General features: G+C 39.8%; 1 protein-coding gene across 6 annotated transcripts in view; it reads right to left on the minus strand.

Annotated features, from left to right (window-relative positions):
* Positions 1 to 1,915: 1,915 nt before the first annotated feature.
* mef2aa (myocyte enhancer factor 2aa) overlaps positions 1,916 to 21,835 on the minus strand; it is a 67,828-nt gene continuing 47,908 nt past the window's right edge. For 3 of the 6 annotated variants that reach the window (XM_080873058.1, XM_080873057.1, XM_080873059.1), the window contains exons 4-10: positions 20,294 to 20,428; positions 18,706 to 18,928; positions 9,700 to 9,884; positions 8,186 to 8,209; positions 6,327 to 6,456; positions 6,027 to 6,150; positions 1,916 to 5,836 (exon numbers count right to left, since the gene is read on the minus strand). In XM_080873058.1, the coding sequence (XP_080729184.1) occupies positions 5,500 to 5,836; positions 6,027 to 6,150; positions 6,327 to 6,456; positions 8,186 to 8,209; positions 9,700 to 9,884; positions 18,706 to 18,928; positions 20,294 to 20,428 (1,158 nt within the window). In that variant the 3' untranslated portion in view covers positions 1,916 to 5,499. Of the gene's footprint in view, positions 5,837 to 6,026; positions 6,151 to 6,326; positions 6,457 to 8,185; positions 8,210 to 9,699; positions 9,885 to 18,705; positions 18,929 to 20,293; positions 20,429 to 20,495; positions 20,628 to 21,835 lie in introns of all 6 variants that reach the window. The other 3 variants (XM_080873060.1, XM_080873061.1, XM_080873062.1) reach the window with 3 other exon arrangements.

A 21,835-nucleotide genomic window follows, 5' to 3' on the forward strand; every position in this document is an offset into this window, starting at 1 on the left:
GAAAAACAAAACTCTTACTGCTTCCATGGGATTTAAGAGGGTAGGTTTCAGCTGCTAAGTGAGAACCAACAACCTTTACAAAAGCAGAGGGTTTGGTTTTCTGTCTGAAGCATCCAGGTATGTTAACACAGTAACATGGTCTTCTCCGGAATGGTCTTCCCAGCAAATCCTCTCCAAAGTAAGACCATACAATGTTCAGAGAAATTAAAAAAACCAAAACAAAACTGAGAACTATGCCTCAGACTCTACAGGCCTCAGTCCATGGCAGAAATTAGAAAAAGACTGAACAAATACGCGTTGGTTTGGAAGCATAGCTTAGCATAGCATCCAAACATAACACAAAACTTTGTACACGATTTCCTTTGAACAGATAAGACCAAAGTAGAGCAGTTTTGCCATGATGCACAGAGCCATGGAATCCAAACACAGCATATCAGCATAAACCTTGCATCATGGTGGTGGAGGTGTGATGATTATCTTTTAGCTATGGGACCTGGGCACCTTGTAGTCATTGAGTTGACCATGAACTCCTCTGATAAAGTTTAACTACAACTGAAACTATAGAGCGACGATTACATACACACCAGCAAATCTATAACAGAATAACTAAAAAGAAGAAGAAGAAGAATCAAGGTGTTGCAATAGTCCAGTCAAAGTCTAAACCTCAATTTGATTGAAATGTTTAAGAGACGTGTGCATAAATGAATGACTGCAAACCTTAATCAACTGAAACTGAAATGTTGTAATGAAAAGTGGGAAAAATTCCTCCACAACAATGTGAGAGACTGATAAAGTCACAAAGGAAGCAATTACTTCGACTTTTTGTTGCAAAAGCTGTTGAATCATGGGGTGTGTTTAGTATTCTACTGAAATTCTGTAGAACTTTCCTTTTTTCAAAAAGCCTCAAAAGGTAAGGAACAACACTAAAAATATCGAACTTTCCAAATAATGTCTCAATATATAAAAATATGACAACTTTAACTTTGACTTTTGGTGTGATCAGTGATTCAGTCCCCAAATGGTTTTTTGTTGTTTTTTTTCCCCTTCTCATTGTCATGTTAAAGCCTATACTTGTGTTGTTTTGTTTTTTTACATTTTATTTTTCCCTTACTTTTTGGTGTGTCCATTTAACCTCATATTCATATATTGATGGCTCATAACGTCTGTCATCTCCCATCTTCCACATACACATTTGTATAGTAGACATAAAATTAATATAGAGCCCACTAATAAGAAGCTTTAGTCAAAGTAGATCAAGAGAGATGGAATAAACTAGTTTTCCTTTGCAGTACATTCCCCTGCTTTAGTAACGGCCCAGCAAACTATTGACTAATTGATTGTACTGCAGTGCCTCCTGCAGGCAATAGCATGCAAATACACTGTTCTCTACTGGTGCCTGTAACAGCTGAATGCAAAAAATATGGTTTCTACTATATATAATTTGTAGCTGTTCTAACAATAATATTGTTGTATTAACTTGACAAACTTAGAGATTCTTCATTGCAATACATGGAAGATTTTCATTGTAGTAAATACAAATTTCCAAATCATATACAATATATAAAATAAAATCTATGTAGAAGTTAATGCATAGGCAGAAAATTACTTAATATTACACGTGATCACACATGATTGGATTCAATGGACAGTTATTTGGGTTTTTTTCCAGTGCAGTAGTCCTACTTTTTCATTGGAAATTAATATGATTTTAAAATACACAAACTGGAAATTTAACATTTCTTATATAAATTCTGGGTTTTTTCAAGTTTTTAGACGCAATGTGCTGCCTGTTCAGCTTGCATCTAATTGACAATGGCAGTGGGCCCAGTGAACCAAATAAATATAGTACACCAATATAAGAGACGAGGGGGAAAAAAGTCTTTGCATAATTCAAAGATAAATAGACAGTGAGATCAGACTGAGCATACACTGAGGTGTTTAATAAAGTTGACAGTTTCTACTGTTTGGGACTTCACAGGAGAACAAATTCTATGAAAGAGTTGTTTACTTCATTTTATACAGAATAAGAGAGATAACCTAAATTACACATTAAAAGCCAATATTTTGTACTTTTGTGAAGAATACAAATTTTGTACAACATCTAGCATAGTATCTTAATTGTTTAATAAAAAGTTCACTTGAATATTTATGCTGAAAATAAAGGAACACATTCAAGGGAAATAAAATGTAGATTAACTTCAAATCTATTTTGATTCTGAAACAAATAATGTCATTATTGGCAACAAAGTCCAGCTTGTGCCGCCAAACGGTCTGAGCATTCAAACCGAAAACAGCTTCTTTAGTTAAGTGAACTATCAACTACAAACACTTACCAAACACGTAGTTCTGTTTATAAAAGCAGTGAAGCAAAGCAGTGTACTCTTGCACAGCAAAGTGAAGAAAGTCCTCGACAGAGGTTCATTGATTACCCTTTCCTTTCACATTCATCAGTTGTGCACAACTTGGACAGAGACCAAAAGAGCAAAGTGTATCGCAGTGCATTCGCCGTGCGTTTTCTTGCGTGTGTCCTATCTGAGACGAGGCAGGTCTGGTCATGTTTGCTTGAAATCTGCATTGTCTTTGTTTTACTGAGGGAAAGTAAAAGCGGTGTCATTTCTCTTTGGGATAAGGCATTTTCCTAACTGTGCATATAGATAGAGCAACTACAAAATTCCCTGATATGTTATCGAGTGCTAAAATATGTGCTCAACTTCGAGGTGATGCTGCCCAGACAGGCAGATGGTTTTCGTTGTAGTCTTTTATTATTGCTATTCTCACCAGCTGTGTTAAAACTACATTACACTATGGATTACTATACACCATGTGAGTATGTGGAAATTGACATAGGGTATCCAAATAAATAATTTAATGAAATGTATTAGACCTAACTTGTACTCCAGCAACTTCCTTCTGTGGCACTTTAGGAGGCTAACAGTCTTTAACACTCGTCTTCCTAATGCACCGCAGACTAAACGTGACCTGTAATGACATCATATTCTGTATGTTTAATGTGAATCGGGGTTAACTGCATAGATCATTACAGACGTGAGCAACCATGGAGCTGTTGATGGGGGCAGCATAGGTCAGAAACCTCAGAAACGCACACAAGAAAAGCCATGGCGAAGACACAGCAACACTCGTCTTGTACAGCAAACTTCTCATACAAATGTGTGCCTTTCAGCAGTGAGATTGAAGTCAGTCAGTGTGTTTTATTATGATTTGGCTGCTGAATGATTCCTTTCCAGTGAGGATGAAGAAGAAAACAAGTCACAGCCCCTCCCCCTGAACACCATCTCCTGTCTTTACATGACCTTAACAGCTTCAGATTTTCACTGTTCCTCAGGCTGCACTACTCAAACGGGAAATGGAGATAAGATGAAGTTTGCGTAGCCAATTCATGACACACATGGGTGTTTTTGCACACAATTGTGACGGACAGTTCAAGCAGACTTACATATTTACAACTACACGTGGGAACAGGCATGACTGGTTTTGTACGAAGGTCAGCAGCCACTTCTGCCATGTCCATGTGTCTTCCTTTAATTGCATGAACCAATAGCACGATAGCGGAAATGGCTTGAGAGATGACGTGTCTTTCAGTCGAGCTACACGCATTAACAATAGATTATTCCTCAGTGAGGGGCTTGGACCTTGGACTTGAATGGTGGCAGTGTATTCAGCAGCTGCTAACACAGGCCAGCACAATAGGTGAGAAGAAACCCTATTTCCCCTAGCCTTGTGATTATCCTTAAGAAATATGAAAATAGTGGAACTTCAACCTCACAGCATTGTTATTACAATGTCATCAGGACAAACAATCACCACTAAACCACTAAAAAGAGAGACAAAACAAATTAGCCATCTGGAACTAAACACATGGGAGTTTTATGTTGGCGGTTCATTTTCAAAGAGACTAACATAATAGTAAATATTGACCAGTGAATGATCTACTTTTTTTTCCTTTTTCTTTAAGGGTGTACTCTTGTAAACTTGGCTGTAAACCACAAAAATATACTTTCCTTGAAAACGGTGATCATACAGTACATTCAGCATGTACTCACACCCTGGTAATATATATTAAAGTCGCTATTTACACAACAAAAGACGACGTTTGGCTCAAATGATCAATTACACAAACAGAACAGCAAATGTTCATGGCTTTCGATATCGATTCAAGATCTGGTTTACATGACTTTAAACTATATTAAAAGCACAATAACAAATAAGAACTGTGATGAAAGAAACGGTGCGTTTGAGTGAGTTGTTAGGAGAAATCAATGCAACTGTACAAAACAACACAAAAGAACAGCTTTGGCTTATATTACTGATGAACTGTTACACAAACGTGAACATGCTGACTTTCTCACCAGCTCAACTGGGCATTATCTTAATTGCACATTTACATACCCTAATCTTTTAAATTATAAAATGAATAGTTATTGTCATTATTGCAATAGATTCTGCTCCTATCTCATTTTTACCCCCGACATTTATGTTTCACGTATTCGCTAAAGTAGTCTCAACTGTTGCAACGATTTACTGTAGGATCAAAATATCTGTGTAACTTCGATAAAAAGGACCAGTGTGCTGGATGTTTGAGTATCCAACGGCAGGCGTATATTACAGCATTCACAAACATGTTTGAATTAGTGTGTAGTCAATTGCAATTGAATTTGTTTTTTACGTTTTGAAGGGGGGGATGTGTGGCTTATAATTAGAGCAGTATTTTCTTCCACGGAGTCGATCATGTAGGACAAACGTGGACAAACCTTTCACGTTTCTACATTGGCGGCCTCGGAAGGGGAAAAGTGAGGGATCAATTTGCAACACACACCATCGCAGCTAAATTCTACCAAATCCCACACACTGGTCCTTTAAACTGATGCGCGCCTGATCCACTCAGTCAATAAATTAGGAGAGGCCACTTAATATAAAGGTCTTGTGTGATTACAGCATGATTTTAAAGACAGTTCTTGCAGTGAAATATCATATGCACGGGTCCTCAGCCTGAAAGCAACACAATTTTCTCTGACTGTTTGCAACTTGCAAGCACAACAGCAAAAACAGCAACTACATGTAAGTGTCTGACTAGACCAGTGACTAAAGTAATCTACCGCCTATTGTTTAACGATTTTCTTTGAACATCTTTCTTCTGCAGCGTCTCCTGAATTGCACCAAGTACCTGATACCACCTGTTTGTGCATATAATTCAGTCCACCTAGCTGAGTTTTTAATCTTATTTTATCAGTCTGAGAATTAACTTTAGATATGTCCTGACACGTCTTATTACATTACATCTCAGTCATACAAACTGAAGTGGAGTTGAATAATAGCATGACAATGATAGCTGTAAGGACCCTTGCTCTCTCTCTCTCTCTCTCTCTTTCTCTCTCTTTCCCTCACTCTCTCTTTTTCCCTCTTTCTCTCTCTTTTATCTCCATGTCTAACCCCTCCCTCTCTCTCTGACCGGCTGGTGACTGGAGGCTTGATCAGAGCTCTTTATGTCACCCATGTGTCCATGCGCAAGCGCTTGACCGATGGGCTCTCCCTGTCCTCCGAGCCAGCAGGGGGTCTGCCCAGCCCCAGCGGGGAGTGGAAGTCTGGCCGGTGGTCCTCGCGATCACTGCCATCATATGAGCTACAAGACGAGCTGAGGCTGTCGGCAGGTGAACGTCCCAGAACTTCCTGTCGGCTGGACCCTTGCTGCGGCTGCTGTGAGGGGAACCCAGACGGGGTGACGCGCTCCCGTGGCGGTGAGATAGGCTCAGACTTGATGTTTATGCTCTGGCTGGTGCTGATAGATAGGTTGGAACCCTGAGGTAGGTGACCTCCGCCACTGCAGCAAAGATAAGCGAGACATTTTGTTCTTGGTCAAAAACAACGAGCGAACAAATATGAACTGAAATAATGTGAAAAGCCAGGACTGTAGATGTGTGATTCAGTATGATATCACAGAGCACAGTGGGTGTTGCTTTTATGTGAGGGCGTCTGGAGAGTGTGCTTTTGTTTGTAAGTGTGTTACTCACACCAAAGAATTAAGAGCTGCTTGGCCCAGTTGATGCTGTTGCCATGCCGACATGGAGCCCAGCGAGAGCCCAGGAGAGCTGAAGCCCTGTAGGGAAGAGATCTCTGCACTGCTCAGGGAGTACTCTGTTTAAAAAAAAAAAAAAAAAAGCAACCACGCACACTGAGAACTCACTCGCATTTCAGTTACAACACTGTGTGCCAATGAGAAAAGAGCAGGAACCAACAGCGTGTTGTGCAAATAATCTCGGCCAAAAAGGTTGTTGTCAGTCTGGGAGGGGGGTGAGCGAGTCCAGACTCACCAGCAGGATTGTAGGAGGTGGTCATGCCTGAGTAGACCAGGCCCTGTGGGGGTAAGCTGGGGGTGGTGACAGACACGACTGGAGTAGCCAGCGGCTGGGTGGACTGGGAACTGCTTATCCTCTGAGTGTTCTGCAAAAAACACAAACAACAAAGAAAATACTTTAGCTCAAAACATGGCACTATAAAAATATCACACTTGGATGCTAAACAGTGCCAATAGTATCATTTAAAACACTTCATTTAGCGTCGTGTTACTCGACTTAGAGGCTGCGTGCCAAATCAGCCATATAATGCCAGGGGCAGGCTGCACTGAATACGACTTATTGATGAGTTTTCACCTGTGCCTAATGTTTTCAAAATGTAACTAAAGCATTTTCAGTTTAATGAAGCTGTAGTTACTGAATAAAGTAAAATCCTTTCTTTGTTTGTCTTTTGATCCTTTTATTATTTTACCTGATAAATACTGCAGATGATTCAGTCATTTCGCTAAAGTAGCTCTTGGGCAAAGTTAAAAGTCCCTAATGTAAAGGCTACAAATGATCCAGTTTTTTTAATGACTATTTTTTTTCAAAGTGTTCCATATTCTGTACTAAAGGTCGTGTCAAGAATGTGCATGTAATAATAAAAGCTGCCACAAGGTGGCAGTGTAACTTCATTGCTGTAAATGTTCCGCTCTTTCTGATTTTTTATTGACTGTGTGCATTAAAAAGTTTATGAAAGTAGATTAAAAAATGAGGACACCTAACAATAAACTGATATATTTAGTCTGATTACCTACAGATTCGTTTATATTTAATATATACAGAAAAACGTTGAGAGAGCTTTGCAATAAATTTAGGTAGAATTCTGCTATTCAAAGTAGAAAGCTGACCGACGTCAGTACAGAATTGCTGATGTGCAATTAAAAGCACGACAAATACATTTTGTTAGTGTTATTAAAGAGTTAAGAACACTCGTTTTGGGCAAGCTCCACTCCACAAGAGTCCACCGCAAAAACAATCAGAGTGAGCCATTAAAGTGAGTCTGGAGATCAGTTTCACACCCGAATATTATGTATATGTATATATATGCGTATATGACACATATCAGCACCCAGAGTGACACACAGCAGAGCCCCAGTGGTTTTTAGTGCAGTGACTGGCATGCAGTCCGCAAAAAAAATGCAGCTTGTTGTGGTCATGCAGTAAACTCTTCAGTGAGTTGCAGATCCACTAATGAAACGCAGCAAAAGTTTAGAACAATACTATAAAATTCCCCTGTGTTTAATGTAACAAACATATGTGCAGCTGCCAGCAGTCGTGTTTGAAGCGCCATTGCATCATGATCTACAGTCGATGGCTTCCTCGCATTGTTCCAACACTCTCCAGCCAGATGACTTCACCGAGTATCTCGTAAGGTGATATCATTTAAGATGATGTAATCCTCTCTGGCTTAAAAAATATAAATGATTTATAATTTACTCATCACTCTTTGAGTTGTAAAACATGAAACTATGCGTAAAATAATTTTAAAAAGTAATCACTGATCTGCTTTCTCCCCCTCTTCCTTTCTCTCGCTCTCCTTCTCTGTCACACACACACTTTCACACATAAACTCTGGTGGTATATGACTAACATTGACGTGTTGGGAATAGAGGAGCCAATTTAACAGGCCGAGGCAATTTTCACAGGCCAAACCCAAAGCATGCAGTGTTAATGTTTTTGTCGTTGTTGTTTTTGTTTTTCCATGTCTTGTTTCTTATCACTGGGAGATCTGAGAGCCAGTCTCCAGTGTGCGCGGTGCCTTCAGTCTAGCATCAGTGATCACCGGAAGCACGTTCACATTGCAGCCATTTGCCCAGGCATTTCTCAAAACTCACCAAATCCATTTCCTCCTCCTCAGACTGCCCTCAACAGAAGAAAAGAAGAGAGTTACAGAAAAGCAGCAGAGCGGCTGTAAATCGCTCGGGGTGGGGGGAGGTGACAAGTGCAGGAATTTACAGTAAAAGGGACAATAATAAATATAAAAACTTCTGGTGACCAATCACTGGTAAATCCCGCTCTCTTTGAACAAAGCAGCTAAATTTGCTTTTTTAAATGTAATGCAAATACATGCTGTCACCAAACCGTAGCACGTGTGGGTATGAAGCGCTGGTGCTCCGGTTTGTTGGGCTATAAAATTCCAGTCTTGTAAATAAAGAAGATGGAGCAGTCGGACGTCAGTGAAGCTTACACAAATGAGAGCTGACATTTGTGAGTGGCACTGAGATCAAATCATAATCACCAGAAATTACGAACGAAGCTTCTCCGCTGGTACCAATAATGGCTGCTTAGTACTGTGCACTTAAAAATCCCCCCTGTGCTGGGAGGAAGAACAAGAAGCCCATTTTCCATCTTTTCTGTGCTGTGGGACATACTGTGTCCACGCCGGGGCTCTTAATACCCACACTCAATCAATAGCGGTAGGAAGACATGACAAGGGCGACAAGATATTATCTGGCTCACACCCTGGGCCCCTGATTAAGTCTTCATCTACACTCTGTCACACTGAGATGTGATTAATTTAATACCATTATGGCCTAATGACAGGCTGTCTGCAGACCTGCCACAGCCCACGCCCTCAACAGCCTCTACCAGTCGAAAATACTTCGTAGGCTCAGACAGAACAGGACCTCCCACCCTGCACCTCTTGCAACACAACCTGTCCTACTCCTACGTATTCCACAAGCAGACACAGTATCACACAGTTGTTTAAACACTGCTCCAGGCCAGCTGAGGCTCAGCAAAGGAGGAGCAGCCACAGTAACCAGAGGTTTATTTACAAAACACATCGGTTTTCTGGAAAGGCTCCTGTTACTGACACCACAAACAACACACAGAGGTGAATCAGGGTATTTGCTTGCAACTGTCTTTAAATCCCGCCCCAACCCCCCTTTTACAGTTTTCTGAATGTCGATTCGTGACTCGGAGGGTCTGCTTAAACCTCATGTGTTTGCTACGATCAGGGCACCCTGAAGCTTTCTTCTTATTATTGTTTTTATAGGCCTCAGAATGAATGTGAATAATGGAGGGAGGGTGCAGATCCATGGTTCGGTCCACACTGAAATAGAGGTGAACACATCTCAGACACTTACGCTACCACACTGAGCCCCACTTCTCAGATAAATAAAAGTCCTGAGTTCAAGTGTTCAAGTGAGGCGGAAACCTCAGCTGAACACCACGCTACGTTTTGTGATAACATCGAAAACATGTTTGGGCAAAATCCAGGCAAAGTGTTCTGCTACGAAGGGCTTGATAAAGACACCAAACAAAGCTCTGCTCTGCCCTGCAGCAGAGATATTTAAAGGTGCTTCAGCTAGTGATACTCGTGTGCAGTGGTGTGCTCTCTACTCACCAGCGGGGGCATCATCCCTTTGCTTGATGGAGGGATAACAACCCTCAGGTCTGGCTTGCGGCTTCCCATTCCCATGTTCCCTCCAGGGGGTGGCGGAGACTTGGTGGGCATGACTTTACCCAGGCCATTGCCACTGGCTGTGCTGAGGAGGCCTGGAGAGCCCCTGGGGTTAACAAAACCATTTCCTGCAGATGCGCACAGCAACAGAAACACATCATCAAACCATGCACTGTGACTGACAACACTCCCAGTCATCAACCAAACCTCTCGCGCTGTGTTGTTTTCCAGCTTGCTGCAGCATGCAGCGTTAAGTGTTTCCAACCCTCTGGGAAGTTTTAATAGACTGGGATAATTATCCTGCACATTTACAAAAATAAAATGTCCATTTCAAAATTGATGAGCCCTTTATTTTTACTGTGAATGATTACATCAAAGCCAATTCTTTGCATCTTGGGACGAGGAGCAGTTCACTGGCAAATGTACTGTGACTGCTTAAAAGAAATAGCTGAGGCCATTACAATTGAATAAGAACAATAAAATGTTGTTCTTTGTTGTTTTTCACTGTGCACACAAACAGCAGCATGTGCTAGACTATCCCCACACCATTCACACCTAGGCATTCATGATCATTAGTCATTTCCTTTTCTTGAGAACAATTCAACTAATTTTAGGAAGTTATTTTCTTGAGTTCCAACAACATTTTAGGAACTCCCTCTCCCTTTTCTCATTGGACAACCACCCTTGAAAAACATCGCTATATCCACTGGGTGTGGACCGATCGAAAATAAAAGAAGTAATCGTATTGAACCAATATTAAATATAAATCTTATAAAAAGGTGTTAAAGCTACAATAAATGCCACAATACAGAGAACGGCTTATAGTTATTATTATTATTAGGACTTTTTTTTTTTTTTAAAGAAATATGTTTTTGGTAGTTTCTCAATTAAAATAAATCTTTCTGAAACAAACTGAAAATTTCTAAATCACCATAAAGTGTCTGCATCCATTAAGCATTTTCTTTTTAAAACACGTTTCACATAAAGATGTGTTCTTCCCATTTCTATCATGCTACAGTACCTTATTTTGAACCACAAGACACTGTATGACTCATCTGCACAAGATCTGCAGTGAGATTCTGCAGATTTCACACAAAAGAGCTCTGATAAAAAAAAACGGACTGCTGAATTCTTATGAAAACAATAACCAAACAAAAGTAAGATTTCAGGTGCACTTGAAGCTTAGCCTCACTTTATTTGACTTAAGTCTGGAAAGAAAAACTATACTTTAAGAAAAACACACTCGGAAATCCTGAAAACAAAGGGAAGAAGGAATTAATGATATCTAGCACTGCATCAACAGATCAGTAACACTTCAACAAGTTGCTGATTTCTCTATTGTGTTCAGTTTATCCCAGTGAAACACAAAGTGTGTGCGCAACAAGTAGACTCTTACATAGGAACATAATGGAACAATAGCCCGTCTGACTACAGATAAGGCCAGCAACAATTCAAGGTCAAATAAACAGTTATGAAGTGCACAATAGTATCTCACCGCTGAATCAACAGTATATGCAAGCAGCTACTGCCATCAGCCTTCACTTTGATCATATAAGACTACGCTGCTGCAAGACAACAATGTTTACAGAATTAGCAGATTAAATGTCCAAAGCCCCAAAAATAGCGAGCCTGATTAAAAGCATGGAAGAAGTCATTCAGTGGGAATGAGGAGCAATGAGTGCAAATAGAATTTCATGTAAAGAAATGGATTTCAATTTGGCAAATAAAGACCTCGCTGATAGCAATCAGTGAGCTCGAATATTTTACTTTGACAGAAGTCTGCCTTGTAACGCTGAGGAAAAACAACACGATGGAGATGACTAAAGGCCTTTTTCACATCAGAGATTTGTCTTGCAGCATTGGAGGCCAACCTTCGCAGCCAAAACTGTCTGACGTAACATTGTTTTCTAATAATGCTTTGCAGTAAAATATCAAAATGTAATCCTTGCTTTGGTTTAGTTTGTTTTTATTCCCTAATCATATCAAAAATCCGACTCAAAACATATATCAAGTAATAATGTAATGCATCATCTGGTGACACACATATATATAGCCAAAAGAAGACATAAATGATTTTTCTTGGTTTAACATCAAATTTAACTTGCATATGTTTTTCTCAATTGCGTGCATAATGTATTGTTTTATTATGTAGCTCATTGATCTTCAGCTCAAATAGGCTGTTTAAATAAAGGATTCATTCATTCATAACTGATGTTTTAAAATGTGTCCACATTACAATAATGTTTGTGGGTTAAATTTCCATGTATGCTTTATGTTTTCATGCACTTGCATATATATTTATACATTTATCTATATATATTTCATTATGTCTTTCTCTTGATAATCTGCTTAATTTTATTAATCTGGTTTAACTGTTTTTTTGTCTGAAAACACTTCAGGCTTAAGGTTGCAGCTTTGCTAAAACTGCAAGAAGGTTCCTTCAGAGATGTTTGTTTCATACCTGCAAGCTACGTAAGATACAACTTGCATATTCTTAGCACTTGTAGTCATACTAGCACTAAGGTTCTGTTGGTGGCAATGATGGTTTATTTATCAGTGAAAAATCTCCACAGCTGTTTGACACAAGAATATCACATCATTCATAGTGGCCACAGCACAAGCACACAAGTTAAAAAAAATAAACAAATAGCAAAGGAAAAGATAGAAAGGATCACGAGATTAGAGTACAGAGTCTTTTCACATGAAAAGAAATGATTGCACATATGCAGGTAACGCGAGCGTTCGGCTTGACTGGCTTGTGTTATAGTTGGTTTATTATGTTGTTTAAGTATGTCCTTTTTGTGCCATGGAAACAAACTTTCATTATTAAAAACAGCCTACTTTAAAGTAGAGATGGCACGATACCACTTTTTTATGTCCGATACCGATATCATAAATTTGGATATCTGCCGATACCGATATGAATCCGATATAGTGTGTTTTTTAATCAATAAAACTGTTTTTTAATATCTTGCTGCATTTTGTATAAGTTCATACTCAAGTTTAAATAAACAACAACACTAAAGCTATTCTGTTATACCTGTATGTAAAAAATACACTGCCCACAAAATATTTCATAGTTCAGCAACACTGATCAATCTAATAAACTTAAACCTACTCCATCCTTCCTATTCTGGCATTTTAAAGAGTACTTAGCAGAAATATTAAGCAACCTAACTAATAGGGTTGCAAACTCCCAGCAAAAAAAAAAAAAGGGAACCACCCCCCACCTCATGATGCTTAATCGACGTAATCAACTTTAATTTGATGCAGTGTGAAAAAAAATGCACAGAATTAAATTATTTTTCAAGAATAATTAAATAGATTCAACATCTTTCTTCAACAGAATTGCAGACTGCACAGATGGTACCTTCCCAAAGGAAAAAGTACTATAGCTTACTAGGGTATATTAGACTTAACAGTTACTATATACAGTAATGGACTTCTACATATTTTACATCAGATTAAAAATTTGGGTGTAAGATTCAGATAATTATTTATTAAAAGCTAGACATTTTAAATGAGAATAAGAAAGAAAAGTATGTCTTTGTACCCCCCTTTTCCCTGTTAATGTCCTATCGGCCCCCCCTGGCTAAACTTTGCTAGATCCGCCCCTGCACAGTTACCAGCCATCAGCTACGTAGAAAAGGATCCTGGTGTAGAAAGTAATAATAAATAAATTCTAACAACAGCTTATCAAGGTTAAACGTGTTGCTGTTGTTCAGCCGCTGGTTTCCTCTTTCTGGTGCAAAGTGGGCCAAAAACAAAGAAGAGAGACGGACTCGCGGCAGAAAAGCCGATCAGCTGATCATTGAGCAGTTTCATGATTGAAGTAGCAACAGGAGAGGGAGGGAGAGAGAAGAGGCACTCGCTCCATATATCGGTTGTTAACCTTAACGTGGGAATGCTTTACAAACATTCAGAGACAAACTTACAGACTTGCTTTACTTCTCTCTGGGATCACTTCCTCGGAGATGAAATGCTGGTTTGGTAGGGAGGCTACAAATACACACAGCCGCTCTATCACGTGAGCACACTGCTCCGACGTGCTACGGTTATGAGCTGAGTTACGCCGTGTCGCAAGTTTTGTGAGGTGCTTTTTTGATATTTAATGGATCGGATTACATTTTTTATTTCTCTCCGATATCCGATCCAGTAATTTACGTCAGTATCAGACCGATACCGATAGGCTACGTAATATCGGATCGGTCCATCTCTACTTTAAAGTCGTTAAAAATGTAGACATCCACTGATAAGTCGTCTTGCTTACTCATAGGCTGATGTAGTGTATATGTGTATTGCATTCCTCATCCTCGACTTGATAAACAAGCTGAAAACAAACGAGTTGCCCTCTTTAATCACATATTGAAAATTCCCTCACCATAAGGACCCTGGCAGAGCATTTGTAAAAATGTTACAATCGAGGAGGCAAAAAATGAAGAACACTTTCTCTATTTTCCAAATGTGAATATTCTCAGAAACGTAAAAGAAAAACTCACAGCGTTCCTGTTGTAATATTTCTAATTCTACATGACTTAAATTGTAATATTGTCACACTGTATCTATTAACATTTCAGTTATGTCCTTTCGCCACCTCATTTAAAATACATTTGTGTCACACTATTGGCGATTTCATTACCGGTCGGAGACACAAAGACCCACAGTCTTGTGTTTACTGGCTCATTTAGACACGGAATAACCCACCTGACTTGCTTATGTGTGCAATGTGAGTTTGATTATGACTTCATACGTCTGACGATGAGTGAAGGAAATAATTATTTGAAAATAAGTGAGGATGAAAACACGTCTGAACAAATACACGGCAAAGTTCAATGGGATCCAAGGTAACAGACACAAGTTAAGACCAAGCCTTCAGCATAGGGCATGTCACCGGGCTTTTCTGCTCTCATTCTATATTCAGACTTCTCTTAACAGATCGGTTGTGCTGGTAAATCCTCTCTGACTGAAACCTGTGCACGCTGAAAGCTGTTTGGTTTCTGTTCATTGTTCTGAATTATTAAAATGGTCTGGTAAGGGGTATTACATAAACCCCTGTGTTTACAAGTGAAACATTCGGTTTTCATTTTAAGTTTGGGGAAAGAAAACACTGTGACTTATTGTGTCCAACATCCCACACGCGCCAGGCTCAAGCAAAAAAAAAAAAAGGGAGGGGGGAGTCTTGATGAATGAGAAGAAATGATAGAAGTGAATCAAGGGGCTCCAAATGCAGTTTTCCAATAATAGCTAGATGCCATGTAGCCTGCGGTCCTTTTGTTGTATCTCAGCAAACTAATTTGAGACAGGATGTCCCAAGTGTAACTGCTAAGAATGAAGTCAGATGGAATAACTGTTCACGCCCCATAAAAATTTTAGACTGAAGAAAAACTGAAACACGCATTTGACGTTGGAAAGTATCCCTCATTATTCAGCAACTGCGGACATCCAAGCAGCCTAAGATTAATAAAGTAAAACTACAACAAAGAAAAACAACTTTCTGAAAACAAACTCCGGCACCACTGAGCCTGTTACTTAATGACATCTGGTGGGCATGCAAACAAACTTTGAAAATGTGTTTCAAGACCTTGCAATCATTCAGTATTAATGAAGGCATGTATACAGCTCGCAACCATACTGCATACCAGAGAGCACTCTCCTGAATCCTTCGTTTTCACCACAACTTTCTCACCAGTCAAGGACCAGAGCTTGTAATTAGGTGTTATTGTATGAGCTGTTGTAAGAAGCGATGCACTGTCACTCAGTGAAGTACACACACTACTCAATCACATAAAATGAGGCTTAAAGAGAAGCAGTTTGGTTTGTGGAGGTGTATTAGCTTTCAAGCCATTATCTGAATGAGAAACTAGACAAGAACAACAGATGGCTTATTTTAGAGAGAACAACTGACATTTATCTGCCAGAAAATGTTGCCAGTGATGTTCGCTGTGGTATCGTGCATGCATATACAGTACGTGCGCCTGTAAAATGGAGAAATTTTACACAAAAAGCTAATAAATAAAGCGGCTATCACACTCCAATAGTTGAATGGGATAAAAATAATTTGCCTTTTGCTTAACTTAGAAAAAAAAGTTTGAAAGTACTTAAAACTATTAAATGGGGAGAAGATATCACACAACACATCTTCCATCTGGCTGCTTTGAAATGCCTCTACTGTGGTCACTGCGGCTACTTGGGAAAATCATAAGCATTTCAGGAATGGTCATCTGACATCAGGGCTAGAGAAGTTAGTCCTCCTCGTAGCCTATGCTCTGCTACACACTTGTTGCAAACAACAGCTGCAACATGCCCATACAGTGCCAAATGCTGACGCCCCTTGGCAGAGGCTCCTGACTTTACCCTGACCTGGTGCCACACCCAAACTTAAAACCAACCGAGCACTTTCTTTTTGGTTGTCTTTAAACTCTGTGACTAAGCCCGAGCCTAAAATCTCTTAAAGCTTATATCCTAGTGTTCTTCAAATTGTTATTACCTTTGATGTCATGCAGTTTGCCAGTTTGCTAAACAAAATAAGGAAAGAGTTAAAACTCCATCTGCCTCCACGTGTCACACGACACTTTTCACTCATGACAGGCTGTCCGGTCATTGTGTACTGAGGACTTAGTGGAATGACATGGCCTGAATACCTACAGGGTTATGCTGGTCTAGGCATCTTACAGACCCTCTCCAGCCTTATAAGGGCTGCCAGGGCAGTCAGGGGGGAACAGATGCACCTGTCAATAGACGGGAAGGAAACAGGAGAAGAGGGAACTGTGTAGAGGCGACAAGTTTAAAGGAAACACTGGGTTTATTTACCTGCCCGTGTCAGTAAGACAGCTAATTGCCCCACTCTTTTACCGCTTTGAAGTACAAACACCACACAGGGTTTAATGCTGTGGAACCATTTCCCATCTCTCAAACGTGCGTTTACCAAGCATATTGTGCATGCTCTCTGTTAAGAGGACATGTGTGCCCTTTGCATGCAATGGAAAGACAGTCAAACCAATCAGTCAGTGGTACTGACGACTGTCTTTAGCCAATCACAAATAGATATGCTACTATCCAGCTCATTTGCTAAGCAGGAAGCCTGTTGGGCAGAGCTACAGAGAGCTAATGAATCTCTCCAGGAGGACTTACCCGCTGGGCTGGAGCCCGCACCACTTGGCACTGAAAGGTCTGTGGTATCCAGCATGCCACCTAATAAGATGCACAGAGTGATATGATTAACCATCTGCATCTTTCTGCAAGCTAGCAGAGCATGTGATGGAGATGGCAGACCAGACATGAAAATGTCATGTAGCTCTATCTTCACAGTGCACGAAAGAGTAGAACGTGCTCTGCCAGGGTCCTTATGGTGAGGGAATTTTCAATATGTGATTAAAGAGAGCAACTTGTTTGTTTTCAGCTTGTTTATCAAGTCGAGGATGAGGAAAGCAGCATTCCACTGTGAGGAGGCACGTTCAGAAAACGGTTACTTGTGTAATTCTGAATTTGTGCACCTCTGAGTGATGTTTCACACACATTTAAGCAATGCACTTAGGTCAAAAGAATATAATGCTAGCATGCCACCAGAATCATCTAAAAATAAGATAAATGCTTTACAGTTATTAATCACAAGGGATGAGTTATTCTAGAAAATTATCATTTAGTATACCCCCAGTAAACAAGAACATGTTACTACTGATATGTGGTCAAATGTCAGTGAGGCATTTCACACCTTGCTGCATGTGCTCCCATCAAAGGCATTGTAGTGAAATCTTGCAAAAGCCAACCGAACTGACTGAGTCCAACCAGTCATACCAGTACTAGTGTCACTGACATCATTTTTCCACTATGCAGATACAGTAAAAGGTGTAACAATGAGCATCTCAGAGGATGTGAAAAAAATATATCCACCAAAGATCAGATAAGAGGTGTTGAATGACGACTTGACATTAGCTCACTTACCCTGGAGACCATTTTGGACAAAAAGTTGAAAACCATTTGAGATAGAGACCACTCAGAGGTTAAATGTGGACAACCTAGATAACGCAAACCTATTTATGCATATGAAACTAAAGAGGTAAAAGCTAGATCAGTCAAGTTTTCTCTAATCTATCTGAAGTATGCAACATTATTGGCTTTGTCAAGTGCCTGAACTCTGTCATTCAGACATAGGTCACATTTATTGTTTTTTTTTCCCTGTACCCTTGAGATGGGACTGCATCTCAATATCTAGCCCCAGAGCTTCCAGCATTTCCGTCCACACTGCCATGTGTGTGCCCCATTCCCACCTCTCATATTCCCTTGCCTCTCTGTGCACCCTGTCCTCATATCCCCCCTGCTCCTGTGTGCAGCCTCTCTTTTTACTTACGTCTCTTAGCCAAAAGTCTGCGCTTGTCCTCAAACGTCTGGTAATGTCTGAACTTTCTTTTTCTTTCTTGGGTTGTTCTGTTGCAGATCGGTCTTAATTGTGAGCATACCAATCCCATAACGTTAACTGGCATGTATTTATTTGAAACAGTAAAAGTGATACATAAATGTTGTTGATACAATTTCCATCAAAGGGGCCAGGATGCTTTTTTACAAATAAAGCCGACAAGTCTGGAAAATTGATTGGATCCAAGATTAATTTGTATGTCGATTCTTCACAACATATATCCCGCTTATAAAATTAAGTGAACTTGCATGCTGCTACCCATTGTCTCCACTCTTTATGCTAAGCTAGGTTAACAAACTTCTGGCCTCCAACTCCATGTTCAACAGGGATATAAGAGTGATACTGATCTCCTCAGCAAATTCTGAAAAGTCAAAAACAGCAATTTCCAAATTTGCTGAGCTACTCTTTTCAAACTATTGCAAATAAAACTTTGATAATATTTCTGATGTTGGTGAGACCGACTCTTGTATCAATTTGGTGGGAAACTGCCTTAACCACCATTAACAAAAATCGAAGTGAGATTGTTATCCACTGACCTGCACTGCCTGCACTGGTGGGCCTCTGGGATCCTCCACCAGAGCCAACATTCCTGTGCAGAGAGGCCTGTGGAGGGGACAGCATCCCACTCTCACTCAGAGAAGCTGTGGCGGCTGCCAGGCCCTGGCTGCCCAGAGTCCCTCCTGCCTGGTACATGGCATTAGGATTGGATACAGGCACTGCCACATGCATGGAGAAGTTCTGCTGAGGCAATGCTGTGGGCTAGAAGAGGGAGACAAACACACAAATATTTACACAGATTACACTAAAAATCCAAGCTCCGATGAGTCTGATGAGTCACTGGTTGTCATGGCATCATTAACAGCAAGCTCCACTTGAAGGTTAGCTTTAATAAACAGATTCACAAAACAGGCAGGCAGGGCAGATTGAAGTACTGCAAAGGAGACCTCCTACATTGTCGGCTTTGTATGCTTTATAGTATACATAACATAATATTTATTCATGGTACTTTAATAAACATTCATAACCATCATTCTCATTAACATCATACATAGAGAATACACACAAATCTTCAAGTAATACCACAACATACACAAATAATAACTTACAAAACCCAAAATATAAAAACATGCTGTCAGGTGATCACTGTGCATTGCAGCAGTCAGCACTAGACACATAGATTTTCCTTTTGAAACACCATTGTGTAATGTGTTTCTCTGCAAAACACACAGCGGTGGTGGGGACTTGCAACCCAGACATCTACAAGAATCACAACTCATTTGCATTTACCCACAAAGTGCTGACTGTGCAAAGCTTTAAGTGAGAATGACAGGTGGCAGTGAGAACATTTCATTATAGCATTATCCAGTGAGCCAGTTGGGTGTTATCATTAGTTTGTTAATGGCAAAGTGATGCTCTTCATGTCAGGAACATAGAGAAAACAACTGCTTCTTAGTAAGCACTATGTTCTTGCACAAGTCTAATATTGTCACGTGTGATAAGATCACAAGAGATCTGTGATATCTTGAAAGACAGAGCCAGTGTGGTACTTGGAGAAGGGAACGGGACGGTGTAAATATTAGTGCAGTGTAACAATGAAGAGATATAATTTGAAAAGAAGAATGAAAATGTTGGATTATTAAGGTCCTACGGAGACAAAATATATATATATTTTTTTACCAATCGAATAGAAATCTGGATTGAGATGGCAAAAAAAACACCCTTAAATTAAAGGATCTGCAACTGTTTATAATAAACACTCACATTACTCTTAGGGTATTTACTGTAAATTCATTATGTTGAGATAGTGATTGCAGTTTGATTTGTGATAACATGACCATGATACTAGGGTGTAATCTTTCTAGCAGAAGCATGCAACATTTCATCTGTTAATGAAATGTGATCTTATCAGGGTGTGCCAAAATATCAGCGGCAAAACAACTCAACGTAAGGAACAAATGCACACCCAGTAAAGGGGGCATTAATCTTTAGTGTAGGTCTGAAAGAAGTTAACGGAAATCTTCGGAGGGACAACAAAAAGAGGAAAGAGTTAAATGGAGAAAAAAAAGAGCCAAAAATCCGTTGTGCCACAAAGCCAAGCAAGAACATTGCATTTACAGTACTTACGATTTTATGATTTCTCATCATATTATCAAACTCCTCATTAATTTTTTTATACTTTTCTTCTGTGTGAGGAGTGAGGACATATGAGGCATCGGGGTCCGGGCTATCACAACCTCTGTGTTCTTTCTTGTTTAGCGCCTGTAGTGAACATCAACATAAAGACAGGAATCAACACAAAACAGCAGGGGACAAAGGAAGTACTTACACCGCAGCGCTTGTACATTAAATCACTGTCTTCGCTTAGTTTGCCGAAATGGTCATCCATGAGGGGGCTGTGCCCAAAACAGTCATCAGGATCAGGACTAGCACAGTCATTATGGCCTTTGTTTCTCAATTTCTGAAATGAAATTGCACAGTTGAAAAGAAACAATGTACAAGAAGTAGTCCTGTGTTTATGTTGCTTGTTACCTGTTATATACAACACTGTGCAAAAGTTTTATGAACATCAGAACTGTACATTTTTATACTAATGCTTAACATTAGGAGGAAACTGATCTGTCACAAAATAATTCTGTAGCATTACAGACACAGTCAGCCATAAATACATGTCTTCAGTGCTGAGAAAAACAACAGGTCTGTAACAGATGGTATGGCCCCCATACAACATCACTGAGTCAGTCTAGGATCAAACGAAGAGACAGAAGATGCCATAGACTGTATTTATAAAAAAGCCAATGTGATGTCACCCATTGGTTTGTGGACTCATTTTGAAGCCACAGACGAAGCACTTTGGCCGCTGCCATCTTATAGAGGTGGATATGGCTGATAAAGTGTCACATGTCATAAAGTAACCACTCCCTAAAGCATAACCTGCTTTACTGCCAATTTTACTCGGCTAGAATTTATGAAATAAAACAGCACGTTATGGTAAATAAGGCCTGAAACTAGCAATCGAGATCATAATCGCATAGGGGGAAAAAACGCTTACTGAGGTAATAAATAAAGTAGGCAGTAGGACAACTTAATAATAGACTTCCGTACAATAGGATTTTATTTTTGCAACCAGATGAGCACCACCCCCTTGCTCGCCATTAGAAAGAATGTAGGTTTAAGGCACATTGATGCCCAGTTTTTAAATATACAGTATAAAGCAGACACTGAGGTAACCCAATTTCAGACAAACAGTGGTAAGTTCCTCAAGATGCTTGAGATAATCTCACAGCTGAATAACTGGAGAAACTCTGTGTAAGGCTATGTCATAGATGTGCTAACATTTTAAGGTCGAATAATAGATAACTTTTTAAAATCTTTGCACTTTTTGTCAAGGTAATCATTCGCAAATGTACCTGCAACCTTTGACCAGTACTGTACTTTAAACCAAATTACATGTGAAAATATTCTACTCTGTTTTTTCTTTTCAGAAAATCAGAAAAACAATTTACAAACACAGTGGGCTAGAGTGTGGAAGACAAGGATAAACTGGAAAAGTCACTTTCACCAATTCACCCTTCACCTGGAAACTCCCTTTTTCTTTTCTTGTATCCATTCCTGTCCCCACAGCCTATGCATGTGCATGGCTATATCTTTCACATTTATTAGAATGCC

Source organism: Rhamphochromis sp. 'chilingali' (genome assembly GCF_963969265.1).
Source record: "Rhamphochromis sp. 'chilingali' genome assembly, chromosome: 2".
Classification (NCBI taxonomy): domain Eukaryota; kingdom Metazoa; phylum Chordata; class Actinopteri; order Cichliformes; family Cichlidae; genus Rhamphochromis; species Rhamphochromis sp. 'chilingali'.